The sequence below is a fragment of the Thalassophryne amazonica genome, chromosome 6 (genome assembly GCF_902500255.1).
Source record: "Thalassophryne amazonica chromosome 6, fThaAma1.1, whole genome shotgun sequence".
NCBI classification, from domain to species: Eukaryota; Metazoa; Chordata; class Actinopteri; order Batrachoidiformes; family Batrachoididae; genus Thalassophryne; species Thalassophryne amazonica.
In genome coordinates, this window is record NC_047108.1 from 63,306,672 (window position 1) to 63,328,291 (window position 21,620).

General features: G+C 42.8%; 1 protein-coding gene across 1 annotated transcript in view; it reads left to right on the plus strand.

Moving 5' to 3' along the window:
- Nucleotides 1-516: 516 nt before the first annotated feature.
- Nucleotides 517-21,620, plus strand: part of LOC117512293 (ATP-dependent 6-phosphofructokinase, muscle type-like) — a 56,694-nt gene continuing 35,590 nt past the window's right edge. Inside the window, exons 1-6 of the mRNA XM_034172306.1 lie at nucleotides 517-693; nucleotides 1,551-1,624; nucleotides 16,979-17,056; nucleotides 20,039-20,228; nucleotides 20,454-20,619; nucleotides 20,753-20,797. Of these exons, the coding sequence (XP_034028197.1) occupies nucleotides 603-693; nucleotides 1,551-1,624; nucleotides 16,979-17,056; nucleotides 20,039-20,228; nucleotides 20,454-20,619; nucleotides 20,753-20,797 (644 nt within the window). The 5' untranslated portion in view covers nucleotides 517-602. The remainder of the gene's footprint in view (nucleotides 694-1,550; nucleotides 1,625-16,978; nucleotides 17,057-20,038; nucleotides 20,229-20,453; nucleotides 20,620-20,752; nucleotides 20,798-21,620) is intronic.

The window sequence follows — 21,620 nt, forward strand, 5'->3', positions numbered from 1 at the left end:
GCAGACCACACCTCAGGTTCAAGGATGTCTGTAAAAGAGATATGAAATCTGCTGGAATAGACTGGGAGACCTGAGAACAGCTTGCACCCAACTGGGACACTTGGCGTCATGCCATATTAACTGGAATAAAACATGCTGAGCTACAAAGAAGAACTTGCAACAAAGAGAAGAGGCAACAAAGGAAATTAAGTCGTCCAAACTAGGGGCACAGACCATCGTCTCTCGAGACGGAAGGAGCCAACTGATCTATTCTGTTGACCACCGTACATCCTGTGCACAAGTTAAATAAAATGTCATTGCTCTCTATTTATCCTGGATTAAAGTGATGTAATTTGGTGATTTCTGTGGTTTCTTCTCTGTCACTGTCTGCTGCAGATGGAGCCTGATGTATATTTAGATGAGTTGTGTGACTGGGTAGTAGAGGGGCTCAGTGGGTGTGGACTCCATGCAGGATTGGGGACAGTGGCCTATAAAGCTTACACCTCTCGTTGTCTCTCCCTTGAGAAACAGAGTTTTAAAAATAGGAGCCGCAGTCTGCGTTGCAGTGTTTTGCCCTTTTCCTTTGTTGTGTCATCTGTTTGTACGGCTTTTCCTTTGGAAACATGTCCCAGGTCCTGCAGCCGACCGTGGACCCCACAAAGATGGGTGTTGGACGCTCCATAGCTGTGCTGACATCAGGAGGAGATGCCCAAGGTAAGCAGAGGGGTGAAGGTGACAGGCAATTTTGTTTCGTTTTTGCCATTGCGACTGCAGCTTTATTCGGCACCCCATGTGCTCTACTGATGTGTCTTTGAGTAAAACAAGCTGTTCTAGAGGCACTGCGATCTGTCTGTTAATGGATAGACTTTGACTGGGCAGCATCCTGATAAAACTGCAGAAAGGGCAAGCAACATTTGTGCACGATGCCAGTGAGTCGCCATCTGTTGGAGGCTGTCACACGTTTGGCTCAAAATCACATCAGAAGTCAGAGTGATGAGAAGAGCAAGATAACATCTTGGGCTGACACCTCCTGGGGCATGTGATATAAATCTAAGTTGAATAAAACAGCACATCGCATGAATTATGTGAGTAAACAACTCCAACCAGATCAGCTGATGATGTCATGGTGTCTTTTGCTTTTGTTCTTGCTCAGCAGTTTGTGCATATGCAGAATTTGCCCAGTGTTCACCTCTTGGGTTCCTTTTTTTCCCACATCTTTGGGGCTAATTTTAGTGGCTGTGACCTTTTTCTGGAATAGACCAAAAGAAACACCCCCAACCACAGCTGCTGTCTGATGAAACAAGAGCTGTTCCACTTTACAACACAACTCCAGTGTGGCCTTTAGTGTGCTGGAAATCCAAGGGCGAGACAGCACACGACACACAATACCGTAAAACTAACATCTGTCTTTTCCATGGGGCTATTTTTGTCTAATCCTGTGCCACTGCACAGGTCAGGTGACTTTATAGAGATTCTATTTGATACATATTGCTGTTAGGATTAGATACTGTTTTAATGATGTGAATTAAATTAATTGCAGATTAAACATTATAATTGTTTGTGTCTCCAAGGCATGAACGCTGCAGTGAGAGCCACAGTCAGAGTCGGCCTCTACACCGGAGCAAAAGTCTACTTTGTTCATGAGGTATCACCTATACGAAGCATCAGTCTGGGAAACTTCAGACGGAACTGTTGTACCGCTTCCGATTGTTTAATTGACATACCATATTTTCTGGAATATACAGTGCATTTGGAATGTATTGACAGTGCTACACATTTTCCACATTTTGTTATGTCACAGCCTAATTGCCAATCGGCGTAAATTCATTTTTTTCCCCCCTCAAAATTCTACAACACAACTCCACAGTGTGGCTTTGAGTGTGCTGGACATCTGAGGGCAAGACAGCACACATGACACAATATACCATAAAACAAAAGAACTACAAAAAGATTTGCAAAAGATCTGCAACAAAAAAAAAAACGCAAACAAAAGGCTCCTGAACCTGACAGTGTCTCCCTGTCATGTCTGAGAGCATGTGCTGATCAGTGGACTCCTATATTCACCTGGACTTCAACAGATCTCTGGAGCTGTGCGAGGTCCCTTCCCACTTCAAAAGCTCCACTATTATCCCAGTCCCAAAAAAAACCCTCCATAAGACAACTAAATGACTGTAGGCCCATCACCATGACATCTGTAGTCATGAAGTTTTTAGAACGGCTGGTGTTGAGCCATCTGAAGGGTACCCCTGCTAGAGCCCCACAGCATGATGCTGCCACCACCATACTTCACTGTAGGGATTATGCCTGGTTTCCTCCAAACATAACGCCTGGCATTCAAACCAAAGAGTTCAATCTTTGTCTCATCAGACCAGAGAATTTTGTTTCTCATGGTCTGAGAGTCCTTCAGGTGCCTTTTGGCAGGCAGGCTGCCATGTGCCTTTTACTAAGGAGAGGCTTCTGTCTGGCCACTCTACCATACAGGCCTGATTGGTGGATTGCTGCAGAGATGGTTGTCCTTCTGGAAGGTTCTCCTTTGTCCACAGAGGAGTGCTGGAGCTCTGACAGAGTGACCATCTGGTTCTTGGTCACCACCCTGACTAAGGCCCTTCTTCCCTGATCGCTCAGTTTAGATGGGCAGCCAGCTCTAGGAAGAGTCCTGGTGAATCTTCTTCCATTTACAAATGATGGAGGCCACTGTGTTCACTGGGCTCTTCAAAGCAGCAGAAATGTTTCTGTACCCTTAACAAGATTTGGTGTGTGCCTTTCCAAATCATGTCCAATCAACTGAATTTACCCTAGGTGGACTCCAGAAACATCTGAAGGATGATCAGTAGAAACAGAATGCACCTGAGTTCAGTTCTGAGTTTCATGGCAAAGGCTGTGAATGCTTATGTACATGTGATTTCTTATTTTTTTATTACCTCCGCCAAGGAGGAGGTTATGTTTTCAGTCGCGTTTGTTTGTCTGTCTGTCAGCAGGATAACTCAAAAAGTTTTGAACGGATTTTGATGAAATTTTGTGGAATGGTTGGAAATGACAAGAGGAACAAGTGATTAAATTTTAGTGGTGATCCGGCTCACGATCCGGATTCTGATGCTAACGCGTTAGCATGTCTATGACATTTTCAATGTTAAACATTAGCATTAAGCAATTGCAGCTGTCATCACGTTCGGGTGCATTTGTTTTCAAATTGTAATATTTCTTAAATTTATTTTTGTTTATATATTAATAATCTAATGATTATTATATACAATTTTAGAGAAACAGACAAAAAGAAATAGATCATTGTGGCAAGGAGGAAATCTCTTTAGGGTCAGTGACCCTATGGCCTTGTTTAGAGAAGTGTTTCATAAATGTTAAAAAAAATTTATATATTTGCAGTTTAGTTGAATAATAAATTGAATTTTGTCTCTTATTTGTTTTTGTCTATAAGCACATGTAATATCAATATCAGTGCTCAGATGACAGTAGCTTCTGGGAAAGGTGCAAGTTGCAATAAACTGTGATGCCAAGCGCTAAGGATACATGCTATCCAGTCACAGCAGATGAAACTTTTTTTTACTACTGAGCAAACATCATTGTTAGACTTTTTTAGGTTCAATGATTCCACGGTGTGTAGATGTTATGGCGTCAGTGACCTCATGGCCTTGGCGGAGGTTTGCACTCTCTGAGTGCCTCTAGTTTTTAATAAATTTGCAAAAATCTAAAAAAAACTTTTTCACATTGTCATTATGGGGTATTGTGTGTAGAATTTTAAGGAAAACATGAATTTTATTCATTGTGGAATAAGGCTGTAACATAAAATGTGTAAAAAGTGATATTGTCCGCTGCACTGTAAGTTGCAGGGTGTTGGGTTTTTTTTTACTACTTTGGAACGTGCTGCAATTTATATACTGAAAAATCACATGTTCATTATTAATGACAATAATTACAATGGCTGTATAGTAGTTTCCCAGGAATTAAAGAACTAAACAAAATAAACATTAATAATAATAGTTGTCAATAAAAATAAAATACACTACAACAATGCACAAAAATCCCAAATTAGAGAGTTGATAATATAAAGAAAAATGTGCAACCTATACTCCACTGCTATTGCTGTCCATGTAAACATCATCACTGAGGAAGGAGGCCCAAATTAACACCCAGGAATGAATGAATATTTCTTGTCCACCAGAACCACAAAATCACCACTAAGGAATTAATGGAGTTGGAGGCACCAGATAGAAATGTAACATCTTCCACCTTTAAGTGAGCACGCCATGACCTAAAAGGCTTTCGACTGAGGAGGAAGCTGTTAATCCAAAAGTGGCATTAAAAAAATCTAGACAAAAGTTATATCACCAGGGCAAAGACTGAGCCTTTTTTGATTGTTTTTTTTTTTTGTTTTTGTTTTTTGTTATACAATTAGCACGTTGGAGAGGTGTTCACTTAATGGTTAGACAAGTGAGCTTGTGATCACTGGGTCACAGGTTCAATTCCCCAATCAGAGAGGAAAATAACTTATTGATAATCCTTAAATTGCTCCAACTGTACAGCTAAGCACTTTGCATGACAGCACGTTGATGTGTGAGAGAGACAATGGGTTTCCCATTTACTCCCTAACTATGTCAAATAGTCATTCTGAGTCTTTTAAATAGTAATCCCATTGAGTTATGAAAGCTTCAGTACTGTTTCAAGAGACATCCTTTGGTGTATTTAACTTGTCAGCCTTCTGAAAATCTGACATAGTGAAGACAAACTGAAATGAATTGATCTTTAACTACAATTTTTAAATAAGTATGAGGTAACTGGTTTGCATTTCTACAATGCTTTTCCAGCTGAACCAGACACTCAAAGCACTTTACAATGACACCTCACATTCACCCATACCAAGACCAACTTGGGGATGAAGGACCTTGCCCTTAGCGATTTCCAGTCTGACAGGGAATTGAATTGAGAATCTCCTCATTAGTGCAGCAGACAGGTAAAATGATTGTGGAATTTGTAACTAAAGCATGAAATTTGGCACACATATTCTAAATTAAACAATGCAAGATGATGGGTCGCATAAGTAATGGAACACTTTGGTATAATAATAATAATAGTTTTATAATAATACACTCAACAAAAATATAAACGCAACACTTTTGGTTTTGCTCCCATTTTGTGTGAGATGAACTCAAAGATCTAAAACTTTTATCACATACACAATATCACCATTTCCCTCAAATATTGTTCACAACCAGTCTAAATCTGTGATAGTGAGCACTTCTCCTTTGCCGAGATAATCCATCCCACCTCACAGGTGTGCCATACCAGATCAATCAATCATCAATTATATTTAGATAGATGCTGATGCTGATTAGACACCATGATTAGTGCACAGGTGTGCCTTAGACTGCCCACAATAAAAGGCACTCTGAAAGGTTGCAGTTTTATCACACAGCACAATGCCACAGATGTCACAAGATTTGAGGGAGCGTGCAATTGGCATGCTGACAGCAGAATGTCACCAGATGTTGCTCGTGTATGAATGTTCATGTCTCTACATAAGCCGTCTCCAAAGGCGTTTCAGAGAATTTGGCAGTACATCCAACCAGCCTCACAACCGCAGACCACGTGAAACCACACCAGCCCAGGACCTCCACATCCAGCATGTTCACCTCAAAGATCATCTGAGACCAGCCACTCGGACAGCTGCTGAAACAGTCGGTTTGCATAACCAAAGAATTTCTGCGCAAACTGTCAGAAACCGTCGCAGGGAAGCTCATCTGCATGCTCGTCGTCCTCATCGGGGTCTCGACCTGACTCCAGTTCGTCGTCGTAACCGACTTGAGTGGGCAAATGCTCACATTCGCTGGCGTTTGGCACATTGGAGAGGTGTTCTCTTCACGGATGAATCACGGTTCACACTGTTCAGGGCAGATGGCAGAACAGCGTGTTGTGTGCGTCGTGTGGTGTGAGCGGGTTTTCTGATGTCAGTGTTGTGGATCGAGTGGCCATGGTGGCGGTGGGGTTATGGTATGGGCAGGAGTCCTGTTATGGACGAAGAACACAGTGCATTTTATTGATGGCATTTGAATGCACAGAGATACCGTGACGAGATCCTGAGTCCCATTGTTGTGCCATACATCCAAGAACATCACCTCATGTTGCAGCAGGATAATGCACGGCCCCATGTTGCAAGGACTGTACACAATTCTTGGAAGCTGAAAATGTCCCCAGTTCTTGCATGGCCGGCATACTCACCGGACATGTCACCCATTGAGCATGTTTGGGATGCTCTGGACCGGCGTATACGACAGTGTGTACCAGTTCCTGCCAATATCCAGCAACTTCGCACAGCCATTGAAGAGGAGTGGACCAACATTCCACAGGCCACAATTGACAACCTGATCAACTCTATGCGAAGGAGATGTGTTGCACTGCATGAGGCAAATGGTGGTCACACCAGATATTGACTGGTATCCCCCCCCAATAAAACAAAACTGCACCTTTCAGAGTGGCCTTTTATTGTGGGCAGTCTAAGGCACACCTGTGCACTAATCATGGTGTCTAATCAGCATCTTGGTATGGCACACCTGTGAGGTGGGATGGATTATCTCAGGCAAAGGAGAAGTGCTCACTATCACAGATTTAGACTGGTTTGTGAACAATATTTGAGGGAAATGGTGATATTGTGTATGTGGAAAAAGTTTTAGATCTTTGAGTTCATCTCATACAAAATGGGAGCAAAACCAAAAGTGTTGCGTTTATATTTTTGTTGAGTGTAATAACCTTTATTTTAACAGGATATAAAGCCCAATGAGATTGAAACTTCTTGTACAAGAATGACCTTGCCAAGAAAGGCAGGTTAACATCATCATGAGAACATTAATAAGAAATAAAATACCAGGAATCTACAGAACTAGGAATATACAGAAGAAAACAATCAGCTTGGAATCAGGAGTGGCACAAACTGAGTGGACACAAATGCAAGCTCACACAACTGATAGAGTTCAAAAAGTTTAATAAATGCAACAGGCAGGGGTTCGGTACACGGGTGGTCCAGCAGCGAAGCAAAGGTAACACAAAAGCAAGAGGCTGAGACGTAGTTCAACAAATAGGCACAGGTCAAAAACACAGTGTAAGTGCTATCAGAGACAAGGCAAAATCAAGGTCAAAAAATGAGCCAGAGTCAAAATACAGGCAGGCAGAATGGAGCAAGGTACAAGGCTGGAAAGTGACACAAAATCAACAATCTGGCAGTGAGCTGTGAGACTGTGAGGGCTTAAATGGGGAGCAGACTAATCAAGGTGTGATGAGGTGCAGATGTGTGGAAGGGCCTGGCCGGGGAAGACAAAGGTAAGTGCAAGAGAGTGCAGTGAGACAACAGCAAAGTGAACTGGGGCAAGATAACTAAGTGACTGAAAAACTAACAGTGCAAAATGTGAGATGCTCAACAAACAATAAATAACATGAACAAAACAAAAGGGGAAAAGCTAGGAAATAAAGTGACTAAAGTAAATAGCAGGAAACAAGAAGATCAATGATTATAATCAACACTAGAACCGAACTGATAAAATATAAAAGTAAATGCAATAACTGATAATAAGGTGACAACATAAACTAAGACTACACCGAAAATAAATGAACAGTACAACAAAACCAGAGACTACAGAATAATGCCATAAACAAAACGAACTAACCGATAACCAGTGAATGCAATAAATAACAAATGGAACATAATCAGATAAGAAACACTTGAAGATAAATGATAACCAAAACCTGTGACTAAAGTATCCATCCATCCATCCATCCATTTTCTTCCGCTTTATCCGGAGTCGGGTCGCGGCGCAGCAGCTCAAGCAAAGCCGCCCAGACCTCCCGATCCACACACACCTCCCCCAGCTCCTCCGGGGGAACCCCAAGGCATTCCCAAGCCAGCCGAGAGATGTAATCCCTCCAGCGTATCCTGGGTCTTCCCCGGGGCCTCCTCCCAGTGGGACGTGCCCGGAACACCTCTCCAGCGAGGAGTCCAGGGGGCATCCGGAAAAGATGCCCGAGCCACCTCAACTGACTCCTTTCGACGTGGAGGAGCAGCGGCTCGACTCCGAGCTCCTCCCGAGTGACCGAGCTCCTCACCCTATCTCTAAGGGAGCGCCCAGCCATCCTGCGGAGGAAACTCATCTTGGCCGCTTGTACTCGCGATCTCGTTCTTTCGGTCATGAGCCAAATCTCATGACCATAGGTGAGGATCGGAACGTAGATCGATCGGTAAATCGAGAGCTTTGCCCCCCTACTCAGCTCTCTCTTCACCACGACGGCCCGATACAGCGACCGCATCACTGCAGATGCTGCACCGATCCGTCTATCGATCTCACGCTCCATCCCACCCACCCACCCGCACCGTAAACAGTGCTGGTGGAGAGCTGCTTCCGTCTCCTGAGGTGTCAGACGGTTTGCCAGAATCTCTTCGAGGCCGACCAATAGTCCTCCTCCATAGCCTCCCCGAACTCCTCTCAGACCCGAGTTTTTGCCTCTGCGACCGCACAGGCTGCGGCACGCTTGGCCTGCCGATACCTGTCAGCTGCCTCTGGGGTCCCACCTACCAACAAAGATAAGTAGGACTCCTTCTTTAGCTTGACGGCATCCCTTAATTCCGGTGTCCACCACCAGGTTGAGATTGCCGCCGCGACAGGCACCAGAGACCTTGCGACCACAGCTACGAGCAGCTGCATCGACAATGGAGGTGGAGAACATGGTCCACTCGGACTCCATGTCTCCAACCTCCCCCGGGATCTGGGAGAAGCTCTCCTGGAGGTGGGAGTTGAAGGCCTCGCTGACAGAGGGTTCCGCCAGTCGTTCCCAGCAGACCCTCACGATACGTTTGGGCCTGCCAGGTCTGACCGGCTTCCTACCCTCCCAGCGGATCCAACTCACCACCAGGTGGTGATCAGTCGACAGCTCTACCCCTCTCTTCACTCGAGTGTCCGAGACATGTGGCCGAAGGTCAGATGATATGACTACAAAGTCGATCATCGACCTCCGGCTCAGGGTGTCCTGGTGCCATGTGCACTTATGGACACCCTTGTGCTCGAACATGATGTTCGTGATGGATAAACTGTGACTAGCACAGAAGTCCAACAACTGAACACCACTCGGGTTCAGATCGGGGAGGCCGTGCTTCCCAATCACCCCCCTCCAGGTCTCACTGTCGCCGCCCACGTGGGCGTTGAAATCCCCCAGGAGAACAATGGAGTCCCCAGTCAGAGCGCTATCTAGTACCCCTCCCAGGGACTCCAGGAAGGTCGGGTACTCTGCACTGCCACTCGGCCCGTAGGCCGAGACAACGGTGAGAGACCTGTCCCCGACCCGAAGGCGTAGGGACGCGACCCTCTCGTTCACCGGAGTGAACTCCAACACTTGGCGACTGAGCTGGGGAGCAATAAGCAATGCGACCCCAGCTCTCCGCCTCTCCCCGTGGGCAACGCCAGAAAAATGAAGCGTCCAGCCCCTCTCCAGGAGTTGGGTACCAGAGCCCAAGCTGTGCGTGGAGGTGAGCCCGACTATCTCTAGTCGGTATCTCTCAACCTCCCGCACAAGCTCAGGCTCCTTCCCCCCTAGCAAGGTGATATTCCACGTCCCAACAGCCAGGGGCTGTGAGCATGGACCAGGCCACCGGGCCACCCGCCCTCGACCGCCACCCAATCCTCTCTGCACCCGACCCCCATGGCCCCCTCTGCAGGTGGTGAACCCACAGGAGGGCGGGCCCACGTCACTCTTTCGGGCTGAGCCCGGCCGGGCCCCATGGGCTAAGGCCCGACCACCAGGCGCTCGCACGTGAGCCCCAACCCCAGGCCTGGCTCCATACCGGGCGACGTCTCAGTCCTTGATCTTTTGCTGGTCATGGAGGTTCTGAACTGCCCTTAGTCTGACCCGTCACCTAGGACCTGTTTGCCTTGGGAGACCCTACAGGGAGCACAAAGCCCCCGACAACATAGCTCCTAGGATCATCCGGGTACGCAAACTCCCCCACCACGATAAGGTGGCAGCTAGAGGGGGAGTGACTAAAGTATTTATTGTATTATACTTGACTAAAGTATAATACAATAAATGTGATAAACAGAATTAAACTAAGACTAAAGCATTATAAGGGACCAAGAGTGAAAGCAAACAATAAATAATACAGCAAAACTATATACGTGGCCAGCAAATAATACACAGAAGATAAAGAAACAAAACCAATAATAAACTGAGCATGAGCATGGTAACCTGACATGAAATTTTCCAGTTTTAGGCCAATTTCCAAGCTTCCTTTTCTTTCTAAAATTTTGGAGAAAACTGTTTACTGCCAATAGAGCTCATTTTTAAATAATCAGGACAATTTTCAATTCAAATTTCAGTTTCAATTTATTTTCATTTATAAGCACCAAATCACAACAGAGTTGCCTCAAGGCACTTCACACAAGTAAAGTCTGACCTTACCAAACCCCAGAGCAACAGTGGTCTTCTGAGGAAGAAACCTCAAGCAGACCAGACTCAAAGGGGTGACCCTCTGCTTGGGCCATGCTACAGACATAAATTACAGAACAATTCACAGAAACAATTCACAAAACGAATATACAGGAAATGCTGTTGGTGCACAGGACAGGGGGGTTTCCAGCACAAATACAATTCCCATCTCTGGATGGAGCTGCACCATAAACAGAGAGAAAAAACAGAACCAGGTATCAGAAAGACAAGAAATACAGTAAAATTTGTCAGCATTAAACAACAATAAAAAAAACAAGAAATACTAAGGTGATCATTGGCCACTAGCCCTAAGCTTCCCTAAAAGACACAGTATTTAGGTACAGTTGAGGCTGCAGCCCACTCAGTTTCCTAATAAAATGAAGAGTAAAAAGCGTAAAACAAAATTATACCAGTATGCTAGCCATACGAAAGTGAAAATAAGTGCGTCTTAAGTCTGGACTTGAAAGTCTCCACAGAATCCGACTGTTTTATTGATGCAGGGAAATCATTCCACAGAACAGGGGCACGATAAGAGAAAGCTCTGTGACCCGCAGACTTCTTATTCACCCTAGGGACACAAAGTAGTCCTGCACCCTGAGAACGTAAAGCCCGGGCCAGTACGTAAGGTTTAATTAGGTCAGCTAGGAAGGGAGGTGCCAGTCCGTGAACAATTTTATAGACTAGTAGCAGAACCTTAAAATCTGATCTCAGTGGGACAGGAAGCCAGTGAAGGGATGCCAAAATGGGTGTAATGTGGTCAAATTTTCTGCTTCATGTCAAAAGTCTGGCTGCAGCATTTTGAACCAATTGAAGAGCCCAAATGCTGGACTGCGGTAAACCAGAAAATAGAACTTTGCAGTATTCCATTCTAGAAGAGATAAACGCATGGATCAGGGTTTCAGCATCATCCATAGACAGGATGGGACAAATCTACGCTATATTTCGCAGGTGGAAGAAAGCAGTCCTCGTAATATCTCTAATGTGGAGGTCAAAGGACAATGTGGGATCAAAAATTATCCCAAGGTTCCTCACTTTGTCATTGTGATGTATGACACATGAGTCTAGGTTAAGTGTTTCCTGGTCAAATTGATGCTGATGTCTCACTGGACCAAGATCCATCATTTCAGTCTTATCAGAGTTTAAAAGTAGGAAGTTTCTAGACATCCAACTTCTTACTGATGGAACAACTCCAGGATACCCTGGAGTTGTTTCAGTCTGGTTTTAAATCACAGTACTGAGTCTGCACTGCTGTGGGTTTTTATCTATTTCTTTTTTAGCCACTGATTCTGGTCATTGTGTTGTTTTGGTCCTGTTGGACCTAACAGTGGCCTTCGATACAGTCACCATCAGATCCTCTTGTCTCGATCCTACCTATCAAAGAGAAGTTTCTGTGTCCACATTGGAGCTGTTGAATCTTATGCCGCGCCGCTTACATGTGGGGTGCCCCAAGGCTCCATATTTGGTCCTCTTCTTTTTTATCTATATCTACTCCCATTGGGATCAATTTTTAGGAGACATGACATCTCATTTAATATTTATGCTGATGACTGTCAAATTTATGTGTCACTGAAGCAGCAAAATGCATACTCTGTGAACCATCTCTTAAGCCGCGTTCACACCGGGCGCGACGTGAGCGACAGCAGTGACAGGTTGCCATGTAATCCCTATGGAAGGAGGCGTTGTGGTGCCAAGCCACGCGACGCAATAGATGCGAATTAAGCGACGCAAGTGAAGCAATTTTGAGCGATTAGCGCATTTGTGACGCGATATCGCTTCACGTTGCCCTCCTCCCCAAGTTGAAAAATCTGAACTTTTTCATCTTGTTGCACCGCAGTGACAATCAGGGACTGGATATGTAGTGATGTGGAGATGTCTGGAGTTTGACTGAGTTGGATGTGAACATGTCCTGTCTCTGGCAGCCAGCCTGTGAGCAGGACTTATGTCCCTTTTGTCCTTTATTTCACAATTATGACAGAGTTTTGGGGAAGAGCGAGCTGCAGCCCCGCAGCAGCGGCAGTGGAGTTTTGTTTTCACATGTGCACGCGCGAGCGAATCGTCTGTGAAGATTATTTTATTTATTAACTACACAGATGTATAATAAAACAAATGGTGACTGGTTTATAAACACAGTTATGACAGAGTTTGGGGGAAGAGTGAGCTGCAGCCCTGCAGCAGGGGCAGAGGACAGTTTATTTTTTCACAAGCGTGCATGAGCGAATCGTCCATGAAGAATATTTTATTTATTAACTATACAGATGTATAATAAAACAAATGGTGACTGGTTTATAAATACAATTATGACAGAGAGCGAGCAGCAGCACCGCAGGAGCGGCAGTGGACAGTTTGTTTTTAATTGTTTACATGTGCGCGCGTGAACGGGACAGGAGGTCCTCAAACTGGGTCCTGCAGAGGCGGAAAGACCGCTGAAAGCAGCCGTCATCCAGATGCAGCTCCTGCAGCAAATAATGATACTCCCCAAATTGGGAATGTCTCATGAGGATGTTGTGAACCCAGGGATGGCGCCGCTGGTGACGTTTGTCAGCTTTCCACAACAATTAAGAGCACAGTAACTCACTCCGTGTAATCAAGGTCCACCATGTTAACTTGACTGACAACCGGAGCCGTCAAGCGGAATGGAAGCTCCTCCTATGACGCACTGGGGCGAATTTTCACAGCGAAAGCAAAGCAACACACCAGGCGATGGTGGCGACGACGGACGCAAATCTGTGGCGTCTGGTCACGCCCGGTGTGAACACAGCATTAGAGTGCATTGGTGACATTAAGACATGGCTATCCATAATTTGTTTTACACCTGAACTATAAAAAGACTGGGGTTTTGTTGTTTGGACCTAGTGACACCTCCAAAATGAATGTTGAACTGGGTCCTACGAGTCAGCATCTGACACACACAGCAATAAACCTGGGTGTAAAACTGGACAGTGAACTTAAATTTGATGCTCAGATTAGATCAGTAGTCAAGTCCAGCTTTTATCAACTTAGACAACTGGCCAAGGTGAAGCGATTTCTTTCACGGCATCATTTTGAGATTTTAATCCATGCTTTTATCACTAATTGCCTAGATTCCTGCAATGCACTTTATGTTGAGCTGAATCAGACACTGCTTACCCAACTACAGATGGTGCAAAATGCTACTACTCGACTTTTAGTTGGTGTTAACAAAATGCGAACACATTACACCGATTTTGGCCTCACTTCATTGACTTCCAGTTCATTTTAGAATTGATTTTAAAATTCTTTTATTTGTTTTTACATGTCTTCGTGGCTTTGCTCCACCATATCTGTCTGACCTGCTCCATTTATACATCCCTTCACACTCACTCAGGTCAGTTGATCTGTCACTGTTAGTTGTTCCAAAGTCAAAGAGGAAGCTAAGCAGTGACCGCGCTTTTTCAGCCACTGCCCAAAACTGTGGAATGATCTTCCTTTGCACATCAGACTGACTGATTCTCTCTCTGCTTTTAAATCCTCTCTTAAAACATATTTCTTCTCTTTGGTTTTTAACTCAGCTTGAGATCAATTTCAATTTTATTTATATAGCGCCAAATCACAACAAACAGTTGCCCCAAGGCGCTTTACAATAATTACGTAAAAACCCCAACGGTCAAAACGACCCCCTGTGAGCAAGCACTTGGCGACAGTGGGAAGGAAAAACTCCCTTTTAACAGGAAGAAACCTCCAGCAGAACCAGGCTCAGGGAGGGGCAGTCCTCTGCTGGGACTGGTTGGGGCTGAGGGAGAGAACCTGGAAAAAGACATGCTGTGGAGGGGAGCAGAGATCAATCACTAATGATTAAATGCAGAGTGGTGCATACAGAGCAAAAAGAGAAAGAAACACTCAGTGCATCATGGGAACCCCCCAGCAGTCTAAGTCTATAGCAGCATAACTAAGGGATGGTTTAGGGTCACCTGATCCAGCCCTAACTATAAGCTTTAGCAAAAAGGAAAGTTTTAAGCCTAATCTTAAAAGTAGAGGGTGTCTGTCTCCCTGATCCGAATTGGGAGCTGGTTCCACAGGAGAGGAGCCTGAAAGCTGAAGGCTCTGCCTCCCATTCTACTCTTACAAACCCTAGGAACTACAAGTAAGCCTGCAGTCTGAGAGCGAAGTGCTCTATTGGGGTGATATGGTACTATGAGGTCCCTAAGATAAGATGGGACCTGATTATTCAAAACCTTATAAGTAAGAAGAAGAATTTTAAATTCTATTCTAGAATTAACAGGAAGCCAATGAAGAGAGGCCAATATGGGTGAGATATGCTCTCTCCTTCTAGTCCCTGTTAGTACTCTATTGTTGGTTCTTATTATTTATTGTTTTAACTGTGGTTCATTTATTTTTTTACATGTATTTTAACTTGCTTGTTCTTATTTGTGTACAGCACTTTGGTCATTGGCATTGATTTTACAGTGCTTTATAAATAAATTGAGAATGAGATTGAAAATTAATCCAGACCACACATAACCTAAGTATGACCATGATACATGACATGACAAAAAACACAAAAGGCTCAGAGCACAGAACCATAACAACTAGCCCAAAACAGCCGGATCATGACACTTGGTCATTTTAACAATGTATAAGATTTCCAAGATGTATAAGAAATCCATATAGTTTTTGAAAAAAATAAAAAGGTCGGTTTCTTTTCTAATAGACCTCATAAATTGTGAACGAAATAGGTCCTAAAACTGAACCTTGAGAACACCTTTTGTGACTTCAAGGAAGCTGAAATTAACTGAACACACTGCATCCTACTTGCCAAATAATTGGCAAACCAAGAGACAGCATGTGTGGAGACTGTGATGTGATCCACAATATCAAATGTCTTCAAAAGATCAAGAAACTGTCATGATTTTGGCCTGATCAGGGGGCTGAGCCCATTTTTTCCGCCTTTCTGTTGTTTTCTCTTTGCCCCAGCTCTGATTCATTAGTTGTTTATTTTCATCATGGTTTATTTTCTTGTGTCACTTTTCATTGTTACTTTCATGATGTGGTTATTCTATGTTCTATTTTTGCTTTGTCACTTTGTTTCTTTTATACTTCAGCCATGTTTCAGTTCCATTCTTTTGTATAGCCAGTCTGTGTTTTCATTATCTTCCAGTTATCATCTGCTTATTTTTGCTGTTCTCATTTCTGTTATCTGTAGTACTTTAATATCAGGTTTTGTTATTTCTCAATCTGTTCCAGTTTATTTTTGTCTTACGACACTCTCCAGCCTTTGTTCACAGCCCTGTTTTTGTCCAGCCATGTACCGTATTTTTGCCCTGATTTTTGACCTCGCCTTTGCCTTATCTCTGATGTCTGTGATTGCCTGTGCCACTGAACCCTGCTCGTCATTGACTGCATTTTTGCCTGGTTCTGATTGTACCTCTGCTCCACTGACTGACCACACGTGTACTAAACCTGTGCCTGAAATAAAGACCATGTTTTTTCTTACACCTAAGTCAAGTCTGGGAGTCTGTATTGCGGGTCCAGCCGCTCCTGGTGCCAGGCTGTTGCCCGGCTTGACAGAAACAGTGCAACACAAATCTTTTTAGAATGCAATGCCTCAAACACATCATTTGAAACTTTTAGAATATCAGTGACAGTGCTATGTTGCTTCTTAAAATCAGACTGAAAAGGATTCTTAAAAAGAAGACCTGAAAGTTCAGCTACAATTTGCCCGAAGGTATCTGAGATGCAAGCCTAGATTTGATGTTTTGGTGAAAGAAAATCCTCCTCTATACCACCTCATCATGAAGCTGCACAATTTCTCCAATCACAGCCAGAGAAGCCTGGGTTGTCTGGGTGTCTTGGTGGCTTTCCTCATGCTTGTCCTTGCACAGTCACTCATTTTTTTGAGAACTATCTACTCTACACAGATTTACCATAGAGTACCATACTGTTTGTATTTCTTCATAATTGATGTACATAAAGCCCAAGACATATTCAGTGACTTGGAAATGTTCATGTATCCATCCCTTGACTTGTTTGAAGAAAACTGGCAATAAAACTGATTATTTACAGGCGTTATACCAAAGCTTTCCATTACTTATGCAATCCATCATATTGGCTTTTATATTTTTAATTAATTTAAATCAAGTTGTAGAGATCTGTTTTGAGTTTGAATTTAAGGAAGATAATTTTAGACATTTTTAGTTTTTGTATTTTTTGTATTTGAAATGATATAAACAAATTAAGATGTGTGAAATAACAAGTGCTCCAATACTTTTGGAGGGCACTGTGGAAGTTGAACAAAATTTTGGACAGTTCTGCAACAAATTTCCTAAATTTTGTCAGATTTGATACAGAATAACCCAGGAGATACATGCTGTGATATTGCCATAGGGATCATACTAAAGAGATAACATTTAGCCTGTGAAGAAGGAGAAAAGTTTGACACAGGTCCGGGGGGGCCTTTGGACTGATGTTACATCTTGAAAACTTGTTCTGTAATTAAGGTAAATGGTGGTGTTGATTGGGAGGGACTGCGTGATAACATTGTCTTCATCTCTCCCACTGTGTGTTGCAGGGTTACCAGGGACTGGTGGACGGGGGAGACAATATTCGTCCCGCCACATGGGAGAGTGTGTCTATGATGCTGCAGCTGGTGAGTTGGCAGTCTTTTAAACCACAGTAATGTGAACAAAGGTTTCAGGTTCAAATCCCCCCCAAATAGCCAAGTGTCCTTTAAGAAAGCCACTGTAGATCAGAGCATGAGCTAAATTACCGTTAATGTGACATTGTGGTGATTATGTGTCAGTTGCACAAGGACTAATCTCCTGAAAGAATGATGAGTCTAATGCTCCTGATATGAATATGAGTCTGATATGAAGTTCATTCACTTTTTAAATTTCAGATTTTTTTTTTTTTTTTCTGCCTGAAGCCAGTTTTGACCTAATTGGTACTACTTTAAGGGGACTAAACAATGCACACAATCCACTCCCAGTATACCATAGTTTACACAACAATGTATGATGGCCATTGCAGAGTGGTATCTATAGCTATGTATGGGTCAATGTAGGATTGCAAAGGGGTCAACATTCAAAAATGCTCCAATCAAATTGTACACTATATTATTTGACTGATCATAAAAGGTTTTAAAAAAGATTAATAACTGGAATAGTTTTCACTGTGTTGAATGCTTAGTCTCTAAAGTAATGGTCAAACACGTTTGATGTCCATTGGATTCTATGATATATGATATATCATATGGTTCTCCATAATGTGATAACTAAGCATAATAGATGGTGGAAACTATTTATATTATAATAGCTAAGTGGCCTCTGTCTGCATGCATGCGTGCATGCATGCACGCATGCATGTGTGCATGCGTATGGCTTTGATCATGCAGAAACCGGGGAGAGCTGATGTTTGTCATTTGGTATGCTTATGTATTTTGGGTCATGGATGAGCGCTCCAAAAATGCAAAGTTGATAGGACAAGTATTTGTGGAGAAATTAGCAATTTTAGCTAACCAGTATACAATGGACATTGTGCTGCAATGCACCATGGGGGTTCAGGATTTTGGGGGGGTTAAATGTTGTTATTGTGGTTCATGTTAGTTTAACAGTGTTGTTAGTGTTATTGATTTATTGTGTTTTGTAGTTCAATTGGTTTAGTCAGTTTAGATAAGTGTCATGTTGCTGTTACTATGAATGAAAACTGTACTACATTTAATGTCTTCCGCCATCGTCTCTGTTTCTGCATGTCTAAAAACAGAAGCACCTGCTTGCGGCAGAATACGGAAAAAACAAAAAGCTCTCTGTGTGTGCGTGTGTGTGTAAGTTTGATTGCAGAGAAACTGTGGAGAGCTGACATATGCCATTTAGCAGGTTTATGTATTTTGGGTCAAGGATCAATGCCGCCAAAATGGAATGTTGATAGGACTAATATTTTTGGACAAGCTACAAATATTAGCTAACAACACTGAACAATGGACGTTGCTAACTACATTTTGGACTCAAACGCCATTCCAACAGGGGACGCTAAACCATCTTTATATTAAAATATAACAAAATTACATCATTAACAGGAAATAAAAGGGTTGAGTTCCTCTTCTAAAAACTGTTGAGGTCTAAGGTTCTAAGAACATTCTGGATTCACACACCATTCATTATAGAAACTTTGCATAATTTTTACCACCCTTGAAAAATGTCAGCTACCTATGTTATAAACACTACCCAATCTAGAGCCCATGGATCCCCACGGGCTACATGCTAGTGCCTTTTTGAATCCCTATTAACTCAACCAACAATTTGCATCACTGTTTTAAATCAGTATTATATGTAAAACTTTTCTATGCAAAATTAAACTCACCTTTCATTATTTTTGTTGTTTTTACCCCATAAGATTCAGTCATAGATACTTTTTTGAAATATTTATGATCAAACAAATAATGTGGTATACTTTTCAATATGATTGGACCATTTTTAAATGTTAACCCCTATCTAAAGCTACCACCCTGGAATGGCCATTGGCCACCATAAATTGTAGACCACAGTATACTGAGGCTTTATTGTAAGTGTTGTTTAGTCACCATAAGTGGGTGATTCTTAGACTACGGGCACTTATTATGTCCTTTGATCATATTGCATGAAAAACAGAAAAAAGGGGAAATTTCACACTTTTATAGTTATCTTTACAATGAAAGTGTGTTAAGAACTTTGTTCTAGTAGTCTATGATGACTTTTTCACCTTTTTTCAGTATCATTATATGCAAATATTGCCGTTTTGTGCTTGTCCCACACCCAGACTTTTGATCTTCAATGATAAAAATGAATGGTAAAGAAACGTTTTTCTAATGTTTTAAAATATCTCTGAATAAAATATCAGTAAAATAATCAAAACATAATTTGGGTATTCAATGTCATACAACTGTTGTGATTTTTTTAAACAAAATGTAGTTGTCCCACACTATTGCCGTAATTTCCACCACAGCACTGTAATGTCCCTTTAAACAGTTTGTATGAAAGATTGTTTGGGTAGTTTCTATGGAGATAAACAGTGACATCAGAGCACATGTATATAGCACCAAATCACAACAAACAGTTGCCCCAAGGTGCTTTATAGTGTAGTTGCCCCAAGGTGCTTTATAGTGTAAGGCAATGGTGTGGTGGAAATTACATTTACAAGGCCAATAGTGCCCATAATTAAAGAATCACCCAAGTACCAAAAACCTATTGGGCAGATGGACTATGATGCTGCACAGCTGAAGTCGTTTTGCCTTTCCTCTGCTCTGACTGAAGATAGGTGATGCCTTGGAAGGCATTTTAAGGCTCTGAAGCTTCTCAGTCACATTTGTTCTGATAATCTCTGTTGTCCAAATAAAGAGGCCTGGCAGAAAGGAGGGTATGGTAACTTAAGAATTAGGAAACATATTTAAACTGAGCCATAGGTCAGAGATAATGGCTGGGGGCCATCAGGGTTTTCAAGAATATAACTTGTGGAGTCTTTAGTATCCAGTGTTGCATGTCCTGCAGATAAAGCTTAACATAATATTGGATATCTCCTACTGGAGAATGTCTCATGCTCACTGTATTTCAAAGCCAAAAGATATCTGTGAGTCACAGTCTTACCTTTCATGAACTAGGGTGGAACAGTCATTGGCAGCGCGCGCTGCAAGGATTTCCGGAGCAGGGAGGGGCGCATGAAGGCAGCCTGCAACCTGGTGAAGCTGGGCATCACCAACCTGTGTGTAATCGGCGGTGATGGCAGTTTGACCGGTGCCAACGCATTCAGGACGGAGTGGAGCGGGCTGCTGGCTGACTTGGTCCGAGCTGGTAAAGATGCTGTAATAATGATTCCTCATTGGATGCTATAAAAATCCCTGTAGCTTCACAGTGAATATATGAGGAAGTATTTGACCCTCTTTCATGTCACACTGCAAAACAGCAGTGAGCAACAGCAGTGAGGAAATACGTATGTATTTATTAAACACAAATGTAAAACAAAAACTGTCAAGTGGTTCATTAGAAATAAAACAGGTCACAGTTATTTCTTTCCAGGCCAGATTACAGCAGAGGAGGCCAAGAGGTCTTCACACCTGAACATTGTGGGCATGGTTGGGTCCATTGACAATGACTTTTGTGGCACTGACATGACCATTGGCACTGACTCCGCCCTGCATCGTATCATGGAGGTAGTGGATGCCATCACTACCACTGCACAGAGGTCAGACACCTGACAGATTAATCTGCATGAATGTATTGTCAGATGGACCCTGTGACTCTCTAAATTTCCAGAATAGTGCAAAATCATGCCCCTTCTTCCTCTTTGGTGTAAGCAACATATTCTGTGTTCACAGCCACCAGAGGACCTTCATCTTGGAAGTGATGGGCAGACACTGCGGGTGAGTTTCTTCTATGTTTCCTCTGTTTGTGAATGCGTTGTGCATACACGTTGCATTCAACATCATAGTTCAGAAATCTTACTGTGCACAATGCATACTGACCCCTCAATAAAATAAGTAGATGGTGGAACAACTCCATTCTCTGTGCTTCGTGAGATGTTATGCTATTTCCTCTTTAATGTGCTGTGAAGTTATTTGCAAGATGTATAGTCCTATAGGCTCGAATACAGTGGTTTTAAACAGGTTCCATAAATGGTAAATGGATTGTATATATATATAGCATTATCCCATCTGCATCAGATGCGCAAAGCACTTTACAATTGTGCCTCACATTCACCCATTCACACAGACACACTCACACCCCGATGACAGGCTGATGCCATGCAAAGTGCTTACTACAGACCGGGAGGAACCGGGCGATTAAGGACCTTGCCCAAGGGCCCTTACAGATTTTCTGGTCAGGCTAGGATTTGAACGGAGGATCCTCTGGTCTTAAGCCCAAAGCTTAACCACTAGACCATCACCTCCCCAGTGCTTCAGCGTTGGTTGTGTAATAGCCAATAAACCTTTAGTTTGGATCCATTCTTATGCCTCAACTTTTTAAAAATTATAAAAAGATGGTTGCTATAACAACAAATAGGTTGTTACTCTCCAGTTAAGTTTTCATGAGGTGCAGTTTTTTTTTTCATTACCACATGTGAAGAGGAGAAGAGTCAACAAGAGTAAACAATGTGACAATTGTGACAACATAATTAACTCAACTTAAAGGTATAGTGCCACTGGGTTTCTTTAAGATTTAAGTCGTAGGTGTCAAACTGATTCC